This window comes from Pseudophryne corroboree, chromosome 3, assembly GCF_028390025.1.
Source record: "Pseudophryne corroboree isolate aPseCor3 chromosome 3, aPseCor3.hap2, whole genome shotgun sequence".
Lineage (NCBI taxonomy): Eukaryota > Metazoa > Chordata > Amphibia > Anura > Myobatrachidae > Pseudophryne > Pseudophryne corroboree.
In genome coordinates, this window is record NC_086446.1 from 727885076 (window position 1) to 727898888 (window position 13813).

The following is a 13813-nucleotide window of genomic DNA, read 5'->3' on the forward strand; positions in this document are numbered from 1 at the left end:
AAAGCAATGCAGAGGGTTCCTCAATCAATGTGAGAACCAGTTTGAGCTTCAGTCAGCTAACTTTCCGTCTGATCGGACCAAAATCGCATACATCATTTCACTTCTGACCAGACCAGCTCTGGATTGGGCTTCACCCTTATGGGAGAGAACTAATCCCATACTCTCGAATTACCCAGAATTTGTGACAACTTTTCGTAAAATCTTTGACGAGCCAGGCCGGACCACCTCTGACGCTTTGGAGATTCTGCGTCTGCGTCAGGGAACCCGTTCCGTTGCCCAGTACGTGATCCAATTCCATACTCTGTCTTCCGCTGTCTTAAGAGAACAAGGTTCGAGCGACCCAAACCTCAGGCCTGTCCTACTCCTAGACCATCCTCACTGTCTACTGAAGAACCCATGCAGGTCAACCGCTCTTGTCTCACCAATGAGGAACGTCAAAGACGCACACAGGGCAACCTCTGCATGTATTGTGGTGCGGCTGACCACTTCGTTAAGTCTTGTATTCAACGACCAGGAAACTCCCGCTCCTAGCTTACGCAGGACAGGTTAAGCTAGGAGCATTCCCCAACCAATTTACCAGGAAGGAATCACTGTTGACTATATGTCTGGAACTTCCCTCCACATCCCTTCATGTTGCAGCATTTTTGGATTCTGGAGCTGCAGAAAGTTTCATTACTTCCGCCTTAGTCCGACAGTCTGAAATACCCACAATTCGTTTGGAGCGAGCTATCTCTATCACCGTGGTTGACGGAAGTTATATCCCTGAAGGGAACATCACCCACTGTACAGTTCCTCTGAAGATGAAAGTTGGTATTGTCCATTCTGAAGTTCTCTCTTTTCTGGTAATCCCCAAAGCCTCTCAAAAAATAATCCTAGGATTCCCGTGGTTACAGGAGCACAACCCCCACTTGGATTGGCAAACTATGGATGTACTTGCTTGGGGGGAGTCGTGTTCTCAAAGCTGTTTATCCACCATCAAACCACTCCTTACCCTACACTCCACTGATCTCCCAGATGCCTATCAGCCCTTTCTGGACGTCTTCAGTAAGCAAGGGGCGGATACCTTGCCTCCCCACCGAAGATGGGACTGCCCTATCGATTTACTGCCTGGTAAAACACCTCCCAGAGGCCAAACGTACCCTTTATCTCTCCCGGAAACCCATGCGATGTCTGAGTATATACAGGAGAATTTGGCCAAAGGGTTCCTACGCCCTTCCTCTTCTCCAGCCGGGGAAGGTTTTTTTTTTTTGTTAAGAAGAAGGACGGGGGCCTACGGCCTTGCATCGACTACCAGGGCCTCAACGAAGTTATAGTTAAGAACAGATACCCCTTGCACTTGATTCACAAACTATTTGACTGAGTAAAGAAGGCTATCATTTTCACCAAATTGGACCTGCGTGGAGCTTATAACCTTATACGCATTCGCACAGGAGACGAGTGGAAGACTGCATTCAATACTCGCGACGGGCATTACGAATATCTGGTGATGCCCCTTGGCTTATGCAGTGCTCCAGCAGTCTTCCAGAATTATGTCAACAAATTATTCCGAGATCTCCTCTATAAGTGCCTGGTTGTGTATCTGGACGATATTCTAATATTTTCCAAAGATCTGAAAGTCCATCGGGAACAGGTCAGAGAAGTCTTCAGACGTCTAAGGGAAAATCGACTCTTTTGTAAACTGGAGAAGTGCACGTTTGAGGTTCCCTCCATCCCTTTTTTAGGTTACATCATTTCCGGCAGGGAATTACAGATGGATCATGGAAAAGTACAAGCAATCAGAGATTGGACCCTTCCTACCACTCTGAAGGGAATCCAGCATTTTTTTAGGATTTGCCAATTTCTATAGGAAGTTTATTAAAGATTATTCCTCCATCATTGCCCCGATTACAGCACTAACAAGAAATGGGTCTAATTCTACAGCTTGGCCACCTGAGGCACTAAAAGCCTTTTTTGTTTCTAAAAGAGGCCTTCAAGTCTGCTCCTATCCTTCGGCAACCTGATCTCAGTCGTCCTTTTCAGGTGAAGGTGGATGCTTCTTCAGTAGGAGTGGGGGCCGTCTTATCCCAGTACTTCAAGGATCAGAAAGCTCATCCCTGTGCTTATTTTTCCCGAAGATTCTCTCCGGCAGAACAAAACTACGCCATTGGAGAACAAGAATTGCTTGCCATAAAACTTGCATTTGAAGAGTGGAGGTACTTGCTGGAAGGAGCTCAGCACCCAATCTCAGTAACCACGGATCACAAAAATCTTTTATATCTTCAGACCGCCCGATGTTTAAACCCACGGCAAGCCAGGTGGGCACTGTTCTTCTCCCGTTTTTCTTTCAAGCTCAGTTATCGTTCAGGGTCTCTTAATCGGAAAGCAGATGCGCTCTCTCGTTCGCTGAGTTCAGATGAGTCCACAGATCTTCCGGACAGACAATTCATCCTAGATCTTGCCTCCTTTGCTGCAACTCGTACTACTTCACTTCCTCCACCGGGAACCAGAACTCCGAAAAAGACTGCTCACGTGGGCTCATACTTCACCGTGTATGGGACACGCAGGTAGCCTCAAGACTCTTAAGTTCATCCAACGCTCCTATTGGTGGCCTCATCTGAAGATGGATGTTTTGGAATTCATAGCTGCCTGCCCAAAGTGCGCCCAACATAAAAGTCCAAGAGGATCACCATCGGGTCTTCTTCATCTGCTATCGGTTTCACAAAAACCCTGGATACACATCTCCATGGATTTTATAACTGACTTACCTGTCTCCAGAGGATGAAACACCATTTGGGTCATTGTGTACTGAGTTTCCAAAATGGCGCACTTTGTCCCACTCACAGGTCTTCCAACCGCTCCACAACTATCAAAATTGTTCATATCAGGCATCTTCTGGTTACATGGACTTCCACAAGAGATAGTTTCCGATCGAGGGCCTCAATTTGTGGCTAAATTCTGGAGAGCACTGAGTTCAGCTCTTGGAATGGAATTAAATTTCTCCTCTGCATACCATCCCCAAACGGATGGCCAGACCAAGAGAGTGAACCAAGACTTAGAGACTTTTCTACGACTCTTCATGTCTTCTCAGGACGATTGGCTGGACTATTTTTGCTGAATTTGCTCACAATAATCTTTACCATTCCACTACCCATTCCACACACTTTTATGTGAATTATGGACTTCATCCACATGTTCCTGCTTTCCAATCTCTTCCAGCTCTCGAAGTACCTGCCGCAGAGTTAGGCCTTCAGCAATTCACTAAGATGTGGAAACAAGTTCACGAGGATCTGCTTAAAACATCCAATAAATACAATTTTTTTGCAGATTGGAAACGGAAGGCTGTCCCTAGTCTCAAAGTGGGTGATCAAGTCTGGATTTCTACTCGAAACTTAAGACTCAAGATCCCTTCCAAGAAATTTGCCCCCCGATTCATTGGACCATATCCTATTGAAAAAGTATTGAATCCAGTAGCATACAATGTGACGTTGCCTCCGTACTTGAAGATCCCAATCTGCATTTCACATCTCCTTACTGAAGCCTCTCCATATTTAACCGTTTTCGGGCTGCGCTCCCTAGACCTCCCAGGTGCAAGCTGCGCAAGGAGAATTTGAAGTTCATAGGTTCCTTGACTGTCGTAAAAGATATGGTCGTCGCCAATATCTTATTGATTGGAAGGGATATGGACCGGAGGAAAGGTCCTGGATTTCTGAAGAGGACGTCCACGCTCCAAGATTAGTCTGGGCCTTTCATACCAAGAATCTGATGAAAGCACAAGGGTGTTCAGAGCCCACCCTAGAAAGGAGGGGTACTGTCAGGCTCCAGAGCCTTACATCCAGTGGGTGCTTCCGCGTGTTACCATCCCGCTGGTTGGCGTGGCTGCAGCGGCAAGGAGCTGCTGGCTGCGGGTGCTCCTGGATGGATGTGCGGCTGTCAAGGGCCGAGGGTCTGGAGAGCCGGGCGCTGCGGCAGGGATCGCTGCGGTAAGGTCCTCTAGTGGTGACACAGTATAGTGTGTCAGAGACAGAAGCTGGCTAAAGCTGTGTGCAAACAACTAAGTATGTCTCCTGTGCTGGGGGCAGCCATGTTGGAGACCAGAGTATTCCCAATCTGTGTCCAGCCAATCCTGCATGTTCTCCTCTTACAAAAGGGGGCTGGCTCAGAGGGAGAGTGCCAGTGCCTCAAGTTACCTCCTTGTGAAAGGTTCTCCAGCTCTATGCTCCCAGGTTACTTCTGGATCCCTGGTCCTGGTTGCTCTCATCTATCGGTTACCTAAACACTTATGCAGTCCTGCTAAGTCCGTTGCCACTCGTGGAAGCGCTCACGGGGTCCCAGGTTGTAGAGGAGCTCCAGGTGCTAACGGCGGTTCCTGCAGACGTCTTCATTTCTTCAAAGTCCAAGTTCTTCAGCCTCGTCTTTCAATCACAAACCACAGTCTTCATTTCTTCAAAGTCCAAGTTCTTCAGCCTTGTCTTTCAGTTACAATCCACAGTCTTCATTTCTTCAAAGTCCAAGTTCTTCAGCCTCGTCTTTCAATCATAAACCACAGTCTTCATGTCTTCAAAGTCCAAGTACTTCAGCCTCTTCTTTACCAGAGTTCTTCAGCTTCACTCTTCAAGTCATTTAACCATAGACTCTAATTCTTCCAAGTTTCTTCTATTTCTCCAATATTCGTGTACACCTGATTATTCATTAAAACTACAGTTATCTTCCTATAAAGTCCTCCTTTTCTTTACGCCCTCCGGCCAACATTAACACTTAGTTTGGCTTCCACCCCATGAGGAAGAATTACATTCAGCCACCTCGTTTACTCTCCTCACAGGTAGCTGTCCCTTCAGCCAAAACTCAGTTGTCGGAACCCCAATTTACGCCGAGCGTGACAGCTGATCATCTTCCCACCCTCCCGCACAACCTCACCTCCCACAAATTCATTATCTATTAATGGCACTACTGTCTCCTATAGTGTAGCTCATTCTCTCAACCATTGGGAGTGTAGCTCACTCTCTTGGATGCCTGGGAGTGTAGCTCATTCTCCTGGATGCTTGGGAGTGTAGCTCACTCTCCCACACCCCTGGGAGTAGGTAATAATCCCAGACCCCAGGGTGCGTAGCTCACTATCCCGGACCCCTGTTAGTGTAACCCATTCTCTCTGACCTTTGGAAGTGTAGCACATTCTCTCGGACCCCTGGAAGTGTAACACATCACTCCAGACCCCTGGGAGTGTAGCTCATTCTCTCACACCACTATTAGTGTAGCATTCTTCCAATACCTGTCAACTTCCCTATACAAGTAGGAGGAACAAGAGCATTGTGACGCAGTGGTTGGTGCCACAAAGAGCACCCAGATCTCCTGGAGGGGAGGTCCAGAAACTAGGCAAGCGTGTGAATATAATCCACTGGAATAGCAACAGAATCAGGATGACCAGTAGCCAAAATTATCATAATTTGCCAGTGAAATACGTTCCTGATCATGTTCTAGCGCATGGGTTCTCACCAACCTTCAAGTACTATAAGTCATATTTTAAGATGTCTGTCTGTGGAAAGAGGTGGGATAATTACAAAACTAGTAATAGATTTAGTTACCTGTACAACTTTACAAAATGTGCAAAGTTAGCTTTCCCATTCACATCAACGGAATGTGAACATGTAGCGCACACTGGAAACCTAACTGAAATGAATGGGCCATTGAAATGAACGCTCTACTGAAATGAATGGGAAAAAGAGCTAAACAACTAACATTCTAAAGCATTTGTAAAAGCACACAAATACCTCAAGCATGTATACTGCTTATCAGATGCAAACACAATGTATAGCATTATATATTCACATGTGATTTGCACTGATGTTTTAGAATACCAATGTAACACCAGTTGCAAAGCAGTGCTACAAAGCCACACTCACTGTGCTGGCCGCTGCTTGAGAGTAGCTGTATAAAGAGGCAGCATTGCATGTTAATGTATCACGCCACACAACAGATGTTTTACGATCTAACAATAATTAAGGCAAATGACAAATAGTAAAACGTCTAATTATATGGGTTTCCACCTAAACAGTATGCAATATTTTCCTTCCTCTGAGATTTTATTTAACACAATATTTACAGCGTTCATATTTCTTTTTAATGAAACAAATGTTAATAACCGCGTTGTGTTGCGCTTGCTGTCAGTCCCGGCTCTCACAGGCTCTGACACTTTTATTTTAATCCTTTGTTAAACCCTGTGCACTTTCCCTGTAGGAACATATGCATGGCCCCTTTGTGCAACAAGCGTGGCAGATCTCCAATGTCTATATCCTTCTCCCCTGGACGCTGCCCACTGGACTTAGTTTTTCCCACTCTGGTTATGTGGGTCAGCTGAATGCCAACATTCCTCTCTGAGTCACTAATGTAAAATGGACATTGTATCCATTAAGTAAGCCTTATGTTGCCACCCATGTGTAGCCAAGTTTGATGTTGTTGAGAAATCAGAGAGGGCCTGCAAAAAAGAGACGGTGAAATGTGTGAGTGAAATCTGTCAACAATTAAAGATAATTGAACGGGAACAAGAGTTCGACACGCTGGGGTGGCAGGGAGGGTGGCAGTAAAGACACAGCGCAGGCAGAATAAGAGAAAGAACTGTGGCGGGTCAGCTACAAAAGGGTTAATGCAATGCCCAGCTTTCCTACCATCCAAAAATAATCTGCAAAATTCAATATATATCAGTTACCCCCCCCCCCCCCACACACCCACCACCACCACCACCACCACCACCACCACCACCACCACCACCACCACCACCACCACCACCACCACCACCACCACCACCACCACCACCACCACCACCACCACCACCACCACCACCACCACCACCACCACACAGTCTCTTCAGCCCATTTTTTTCCATGAATGCAACTTCGAATGTCGGCTTAAAAAGTTTTTTACAGTTTCTTCTGTGAGGGCTCTTAACGAGGCTTTTAACTCTTATACATTGGGTTTTCTGGGTACGTTTTTTTCCCACACATTTACTTGTCCCTGGCAATCACATCCTCATTCATCCAGGGCCGAAATCTAAAGGTGCATACACACTGGATGATTTTTTTTTATAGCTTAAAGTCGCTCTCTTTTGGCGTTTTGAGCTACTTTGAGCTCAAAATCACCTAATGTGTATGGCCGGGCAATGAGCGGTGAGCGCTGATGCACGCTCATGCATCATTGCCGGCCGCCGCCGTCCGTCGGCCTGTTTTACCGGCCGAGAGAACCACTTTTCACAGTATCCTACTGTGAAAAGTGTTTCACCCCCGTGAAAATCGCTGGGCCGGGTGGAAATCGCTCAGTGTGTATGCACTGTGCGATTTTCTGGCCAGCGATTTTCACATCAGCGCTCTACATGCACACTGGGCAAAAATGCTAAGTGTGTACGCACCTTAAGTTGGACATAAAGCCACGAAAGCCAGATCTACTACTTTATCCTAATGTGGAATTCCATAATGCTAGAATCAGTGCGTTTTCAAGCAGGAAGCTGCACCAGCCATTGTTTATAAAACAACCTAGCCTGGGGCTGGGCAAGTATCAGCACTGGCGCCAACCCAGGGGAAGATTAACAGAGGAGGGGGCCGGTGTGCAGACTCCACGCAGGCCCCCTCCTCTATACTGGGCATGCGCAGGTCTCCGGAAACATGGCAGGCCACCAATCACTACTGCACATAACTAATCATTACAGAGCACGAACGGTGGGCCGTTTTCCAGGTGATGTTTGCCACGGCACGGACGCAGGACTCCGGAAAGAGGTAAGTAATTAAACATGGGTGCAGTGCCCCCCCTCCCGGACCAGTGTGCACTGCACACACTGCACCCATTATAAATACGTCAATGTACTAGCCCAATGCAAGGTGCAAGAAATCTATCAGAAACAGGCTTCCGTTATCCGTACGCACGGCTCAGAATCGCACGAAGCTTCAGCGACACGCCCATGACACTCCTACAAGGCAGTTCAGCCCATTTCATGCAAAGCGAGGTCGGCCAGCTCGGAATCAATGGTAGGTATGTGTAAATTTGCTTCTGCGCTTACGCCGTATGGTAAAAACGCTATTTGCATTTACAAGTTTGTCTCAGAAGCAGGCCCTTAATGATTTAGCAGTGCTCCTTGCAGTGACTCAAGAGGAAGTGCTCTGTGATGATGTCTGGGTACTGTATAACAATGGCTAAGCAGCAGCAATTGTTATTTTTTCCTTCTGAAAGTTGGAACTTTTAGTAAAGTATCAAGTGTGGGTTCCGTTACAGCTCTTTAAGATACACTGCATACATTCTACAAAGCAAGGGAGAGGGAATGGAAGTACACAGGCAGGACAGTATACCAATAAGCTGGGCTGTGACAATAGCGTATTGCACTGCCGCTGAGGATTAAGTGAAGAATCTGTGCTATCTGGTGACAGATCTCAGATACGTTTAGCTGTGAATAGCTCAGGGTATCTCAGTTAATGGTATTGTGCCACGGTGTGCGATTTACTGCAATAATCTGCTTTATCTGTACATTTTTCACATGTATCCAAACGAGTCAAATTGGACAAAAATAAAATTACTCACAAATTCATTCTATTTACCTTAGCGGCAATTTTGCAAAACTGATAAACTTGTAAACCGATGCAATTTCCTCCGCATAGAGGGGAAAAGTATAAACACGTTGCCAGCGTTTAACAGAAACCATCAATTACTGACTACGCGGAAGCACTGCCGCACATTATAAGGAAAGCCTTTTGCTGTCAGAAATAATGTCTCAGGAACGCGGATTGGTGGGTTCTCCTGAAAACGCCGGGTACTGTTTTGTGCAAGGTCTGTTTTCATCCACAATAATGTACGCCTTGTCATACAGAGCAAAGATCCCTAACATTGCTGAATTTTGATAGACCCTTACAGTCTACTGACCTGATTCAGTAAGGATTGCAAATTCTGCTAAGTAGCAGAATTTGCAATCCTTGGGATCGCATACTGGGGGCTGCCCATCGCAGGGCAAGGTCGCCCAGCATGCCAACAGCCGTCCCCCACCTTGACCACGCTGAAAATGCGGTGCGACCACAATTTTGGCGTGATTGCGAAAAACGAGGGCCGCTGCCATTTTAGTGATCGCAACGGCTGCGTGTGACCTCACGCGGCCGCCCTAATCAAGTGCCATCATGCCCACCATTCGCACCGCCATGGAAATGGAGTGCTGCCACCCTAACCCTTGCCCACTCCGCGAATGCCCCGAGAACGCAGAGGCGGTGGCATTTTATGCGGGGCCCGCAGAAAAGGTGGGCGCACCCTGCGCATGCATCCTTTTAAAAAAAATTGCGGTTACATCGTGTATTGCGATCCAACCAGAATAGGGCCCTATATTCTTAGACTTCCAAATAAAGGGTCTTACTCAAAATCAGGAGTTAATAAAAAAAACATGAGCAATTTATACCTGGGCAAAACCAAGCTGCGCTGCAACTGTGCCAAGAGATGTACAGTATACAGTGAAGCATGCAGGGCGTGTTTCTGAGTACCCGTACATCCATTCCATATTACCACAATTGGACCCGAGCCCCCCTCACAGCTTAATGTTGTGATATGCAGGTGTCATTTTGGCTCCACCCTTCCCATAAACCTGTGAATTGCTGCATTATGCAGTGTGGGGGTGGGGCTTAATGATGTGCTGTACCTGGTCGCGCCCCCTACAAGAGCTGTTGGCTGCTGCACTGCATCTTTCCTATGAAGGTAAGTATAATAATAATACACAGTATATGCAAATCCTGCATTTTGCCCCTGGTATAGTTGGGAATGCGCGTTGGTGTCCCGGTTTAATTCTAAACTTCAGAATAAAACCAGACCTGCTCTGTATTTGTCCGCTACAGTACATGCAAAAAGCCGCCAGTAATTTCTATACATGCATCCCCCCCCCCCAAAAAAAAACAAACAAAAAAAAAAAACGTGTTTGCATTGCAACACGACTTGTTACTGGATTCTCTTTGCATCTTTGCTATCTAAAAAGGAATATAGGGAATACAAATCTATATTGTAAGTAAGGTTGGCCATCAATTATTCTAAGTCATCGATGGGCTATGACTAATGGTAACTACTTTTACCATCAATGGGGGCGAACCAGATGGTTTCCTGCCATCAATGATAAAGAATTATAGAATTTATTTTTCTCTCCAGGGTGTCAGGGCCACATAGTATAGCTCCGCCCATGACACCCACAAAGCCACGCCCCCCAGGTTCTGATTAGCCCGCTACTTGCTCAATGATGAAGTAAGGGTAACCATTGATGGGTGAAACCATCGATGATTCCCTTACAGATGGTTTCCCACCATCGAGGTTATCAATCAATGGTACCATTGATGGTAACCATCGATGGCCATCCCTAACTGTAATGTATTTAGAAAATTCTGCAAGAAGCAAAAGCAATAAACTGAAGTTGTCGGAAAGTAGATGTCGTCTTCACCATTTCTATGGCTGAGCCATAGTACTGATTAAGAGGTGGAAGCTTCTGCAACGCAATACCGGATGACGTCAGTATAGTGTGAGTGATAATATGCCTAATGGCAGCCTTCCCATGTCGCATCAGCGTGCGATGGAGTACAAGCGCCGAGATGCCCATTTTTAGTGTTCATTGACTGTGCAAGTGCGTCAATGGTTCTGAGCACTTCACCATCTGCACACCATCTACACATAGGCCCTCATTCCGAGTTGATCGCTAGCTGCTTCGTTCGCAGCGCATCGACTAGTTGAAAAAGCGGCACTTCTGCGCATGCGTACGGTGTGCACTGCGCATGCGGGTCGTACTTTAACACAAAACTATGCAGTTTCACACAAGGTCTAGCGACGCTTTTCAATCACACTGCTGATCGGTGAGTGATTGACAGGAAGTGGGTGTTTCTGGGCGGAAACTGACCGTTTTCGGGGAGCGTGTGTAAAAACGCAGGCGTGCCCGATAAAAACGCAGGAGTGGCTGGGGAAACGGGGGAGTGGCTGGCCAAAAGCAGGGCGTGTTTTTGATGTCAAATCAGGAACAAAACAGTCTGAAGTGATCGCTAGCTAGGAGTAAGTTTCGGGCTGCTCAGAAACGGCACAATCTTTTTTTGTAGCAGCGCTGCGATCCTTTCGTTCGCACTTCTGCTAAGCTAAGATACACTCCCAGAGGGCGGCGGCCTAGCGTGTGCACTGCGGCTAAAAACTGCTAGCGAGCGAACAACTCGGAATGAGGGACATTATGGGCTGCTCAGTGTTTCCATCTCAAATAAGTCTGATCATGGCCTCTGTTGCTGTAAATCTGCATTTGGGAATGGAGTTTCACTTGACCTTCAAACTCATAGGCTTTAAATATCTAAAAATAAAACTCATCAGTAGTGAGATGGAAACGGTGTGTGAGATGATGCCACAGAGCTTACGCTCTACACTGCAGAAACAGAGGAAGAGTGGGTCAAACAGTGCCCGATATCCCCACTCTGGCCCTTACAAACTATGGGGCTTCCATTAATGGGGGGAGATCACCCATTCAAAAGTTCTGTCTCCTTAGTAGTTGATGACTGGAGAACATGAGTGATCACCAGGCAGTAACACTCTACACTACAGAAATCATTAAGGGATTCAGGGATGAGAGATCATCTCAACCATCCTGGCTTCAATAAACTAAGGTGTCACTGTCATTTGAAAGAGAGGAATCATTACTTGAAAATAATGTGGCACCTTAATACAGGTCGCGTATCCTATAATATCCGAAATGCTTGGGACCAGGAACATACCAGATATTGTATTGGATTTTTCCGGACAACAGAATACCTTTTAACCAGATGGGTACCAGCAGTCTGCGGTGGGTCTAGGGTAAGGGGGTTCTGGAAGTCAGCGGCGGGTCTGGTGTATCAGCAGCAGGGGGGGGGGGGGTAGTCCGCGGCGGGTCCTGCCATTAGTGCTGGTGAAGGAATGGCTGCAAAGCCAGCCCCATGTCATGACTTCACTATACAGGGCCGAAATATCCCGATTTTGGGTATCAGGATAACGCCAACCCGACCTGTGGTTGTTTCATACACTACAGAAAGCATTAGTAGCCAGGGATGGCTTTGGGTTGTTTTAATGCCCAGATTTAAGCCATTCTGGCTCTATGAACTAGGGACCACTCATATAAAGAAGCTAATTCCCTCTATCAAATAATTTGCACGCACAATATTTATTGTCTGGTGATCAGGAGACAATAACACCATGCACTACAGAAAGTGGTAAGCTTTAAAGGAACGAGGAGGTCGTTATGCCCAGAACTGCGCCATCCAGAAGGAAAAGCACTCAGCAGATACTTCACTTAATGCAGTAGATAAGGTATCCGGATGGTGGGCCGACACCAAACGGTCGACAGGAATGAGGCTGACGGGTACAAAAGATCAACAGGTTCAAAAGGGTGACCTGAAAATGGTTGACGTGTTTTAAGCGGTTAACACGTTTTTTTTCAGCATCTTCTTCATTTAATATCCGCGTGAACATCTATTGGGAATAGTAACCTACAGGGAGCGAATTGAGCCACCAAGCCTGAAGCTTTCTATTGACGGTGGTCACATAACAGTACAAGATTTGGCACAAAATAACCCCAAAACGCGTCGACCATTTCCACGTCGACCTCTTGAACCTGTCGATCTTAACCACTGTTGACCTTTTGTAACTGGCGACCATTCACTTTCAACGTAATCACTGTTGACCTAAACATTGTCAAATCTATTAATCCACACCCGTAGATAGTCTAGTTTTCATAATAGTACGCCATGTTGGGCTACTAAAGTAATATAACACATACAAAAACACTTCTGAATAAAGCAGCCAAAACAAATTTGCACAAATGTATTATAATCTTAAAGTGCACATTTTTTTTGTCATTGTAAAATATTAAACATATTAACAATATATTTAATTTAGCTTCATTTCTTGCTATTTATGTATAGATTTATTTTGACATGTCAGGAGGTATAAGCAAACTAATAGCATTGTCTCAAAAATAAACCCTAAGCTATATTTGTAGCAGCAGTACATAGACCAGTGACTGACATTGATGTTAGAATATGTTAAAGGCCACAAAAATGCCAAAAAAGGCTCAGCACAGGTGTGAGAAAATTCACTATTAAAACCTGCTACAAAGAAGATTTCTGTTGTGATTGATGAGTAATACAGGTGCAGATGTAATCATTTATAAGGTGATATAGATCTTGAATGGTGTATCCCTCTTACCGGATTACTTCTCATGGCTCCTCCCACAGCCCTGGCCGCATTCACATTTCCGACGGCTTCAGCCAACTCTTTATAGGTAACTGTTTGTCCCATCTTTACGTCCTTCATCAGCGCCAACAGAACGGTTTTGTTGAATGAGTCTGACAGGAAGAAACATATAAATGGTAAAATATTCCTAGCAATATTGTTTGGTAATCAACAAACATAGGCCCTCATTCCGAGTTGTTCGCTCGCTAGCTGCTTTTAGCAGCCGTGCAAACGCTAAGCCGCCGCCCTCTGGGAGTGTATTTTAGCTTAGCAGAAGTGCGAACGAAAGGATCGCAGTGCTGCTACAAAAAAAAGATTGTGCAGTTTCTGAGCAGCTCCAGATCTACTCTTATCTTGCGATCACTTCAGACTGTTTAGTTCCTGTTTTGACGTCCCAAACACGCCCTGTGTTCGGCCAGCCACACCTGCGTTTCCCCAGGCACGCCTGCGTTTGTATCTGACACAAATGCGCTTTTCCACACACTCTCCGAAAATGGTCAGTTACCTCCCAGAAACACCCACTTCCTGTCAATCACTCTGCGGCCAGCAGTGCGACTGAAAAACGTCGCTAGACCTTGTGTGAAACTACTTTGGCTGTTGTGAAAGT

At 46.0% G+C, this 13813-nt stretch overlaps 1 protein-coding gene across 4 annotated transcripts in view; it reads right to left on the minus strand.

Annotated features, from left to right (window-relative positions):
* The window catches only part of MGMT (O-6-methylguanine-DNA methyltransferase), a 777690-nt gene that overhangs the window by 66156 nt on the left and 697721 nt on the right, over window positions 1–13813 (minus strand). For all 4 annotated transcript variants that reach the window (XM_063962213.1, XM_063962215.1, XM_063962211.1 and 1 more), the window contains one exon: window positions 13180–13319. In XM_063962213.1, the coding sequence (XP_063818283.1) occupies window positions 13180–13319 (140 nt within the window). The remainder of the gene's footprint in view (window positions 1–13179; window positions 13320–13813) is intronic.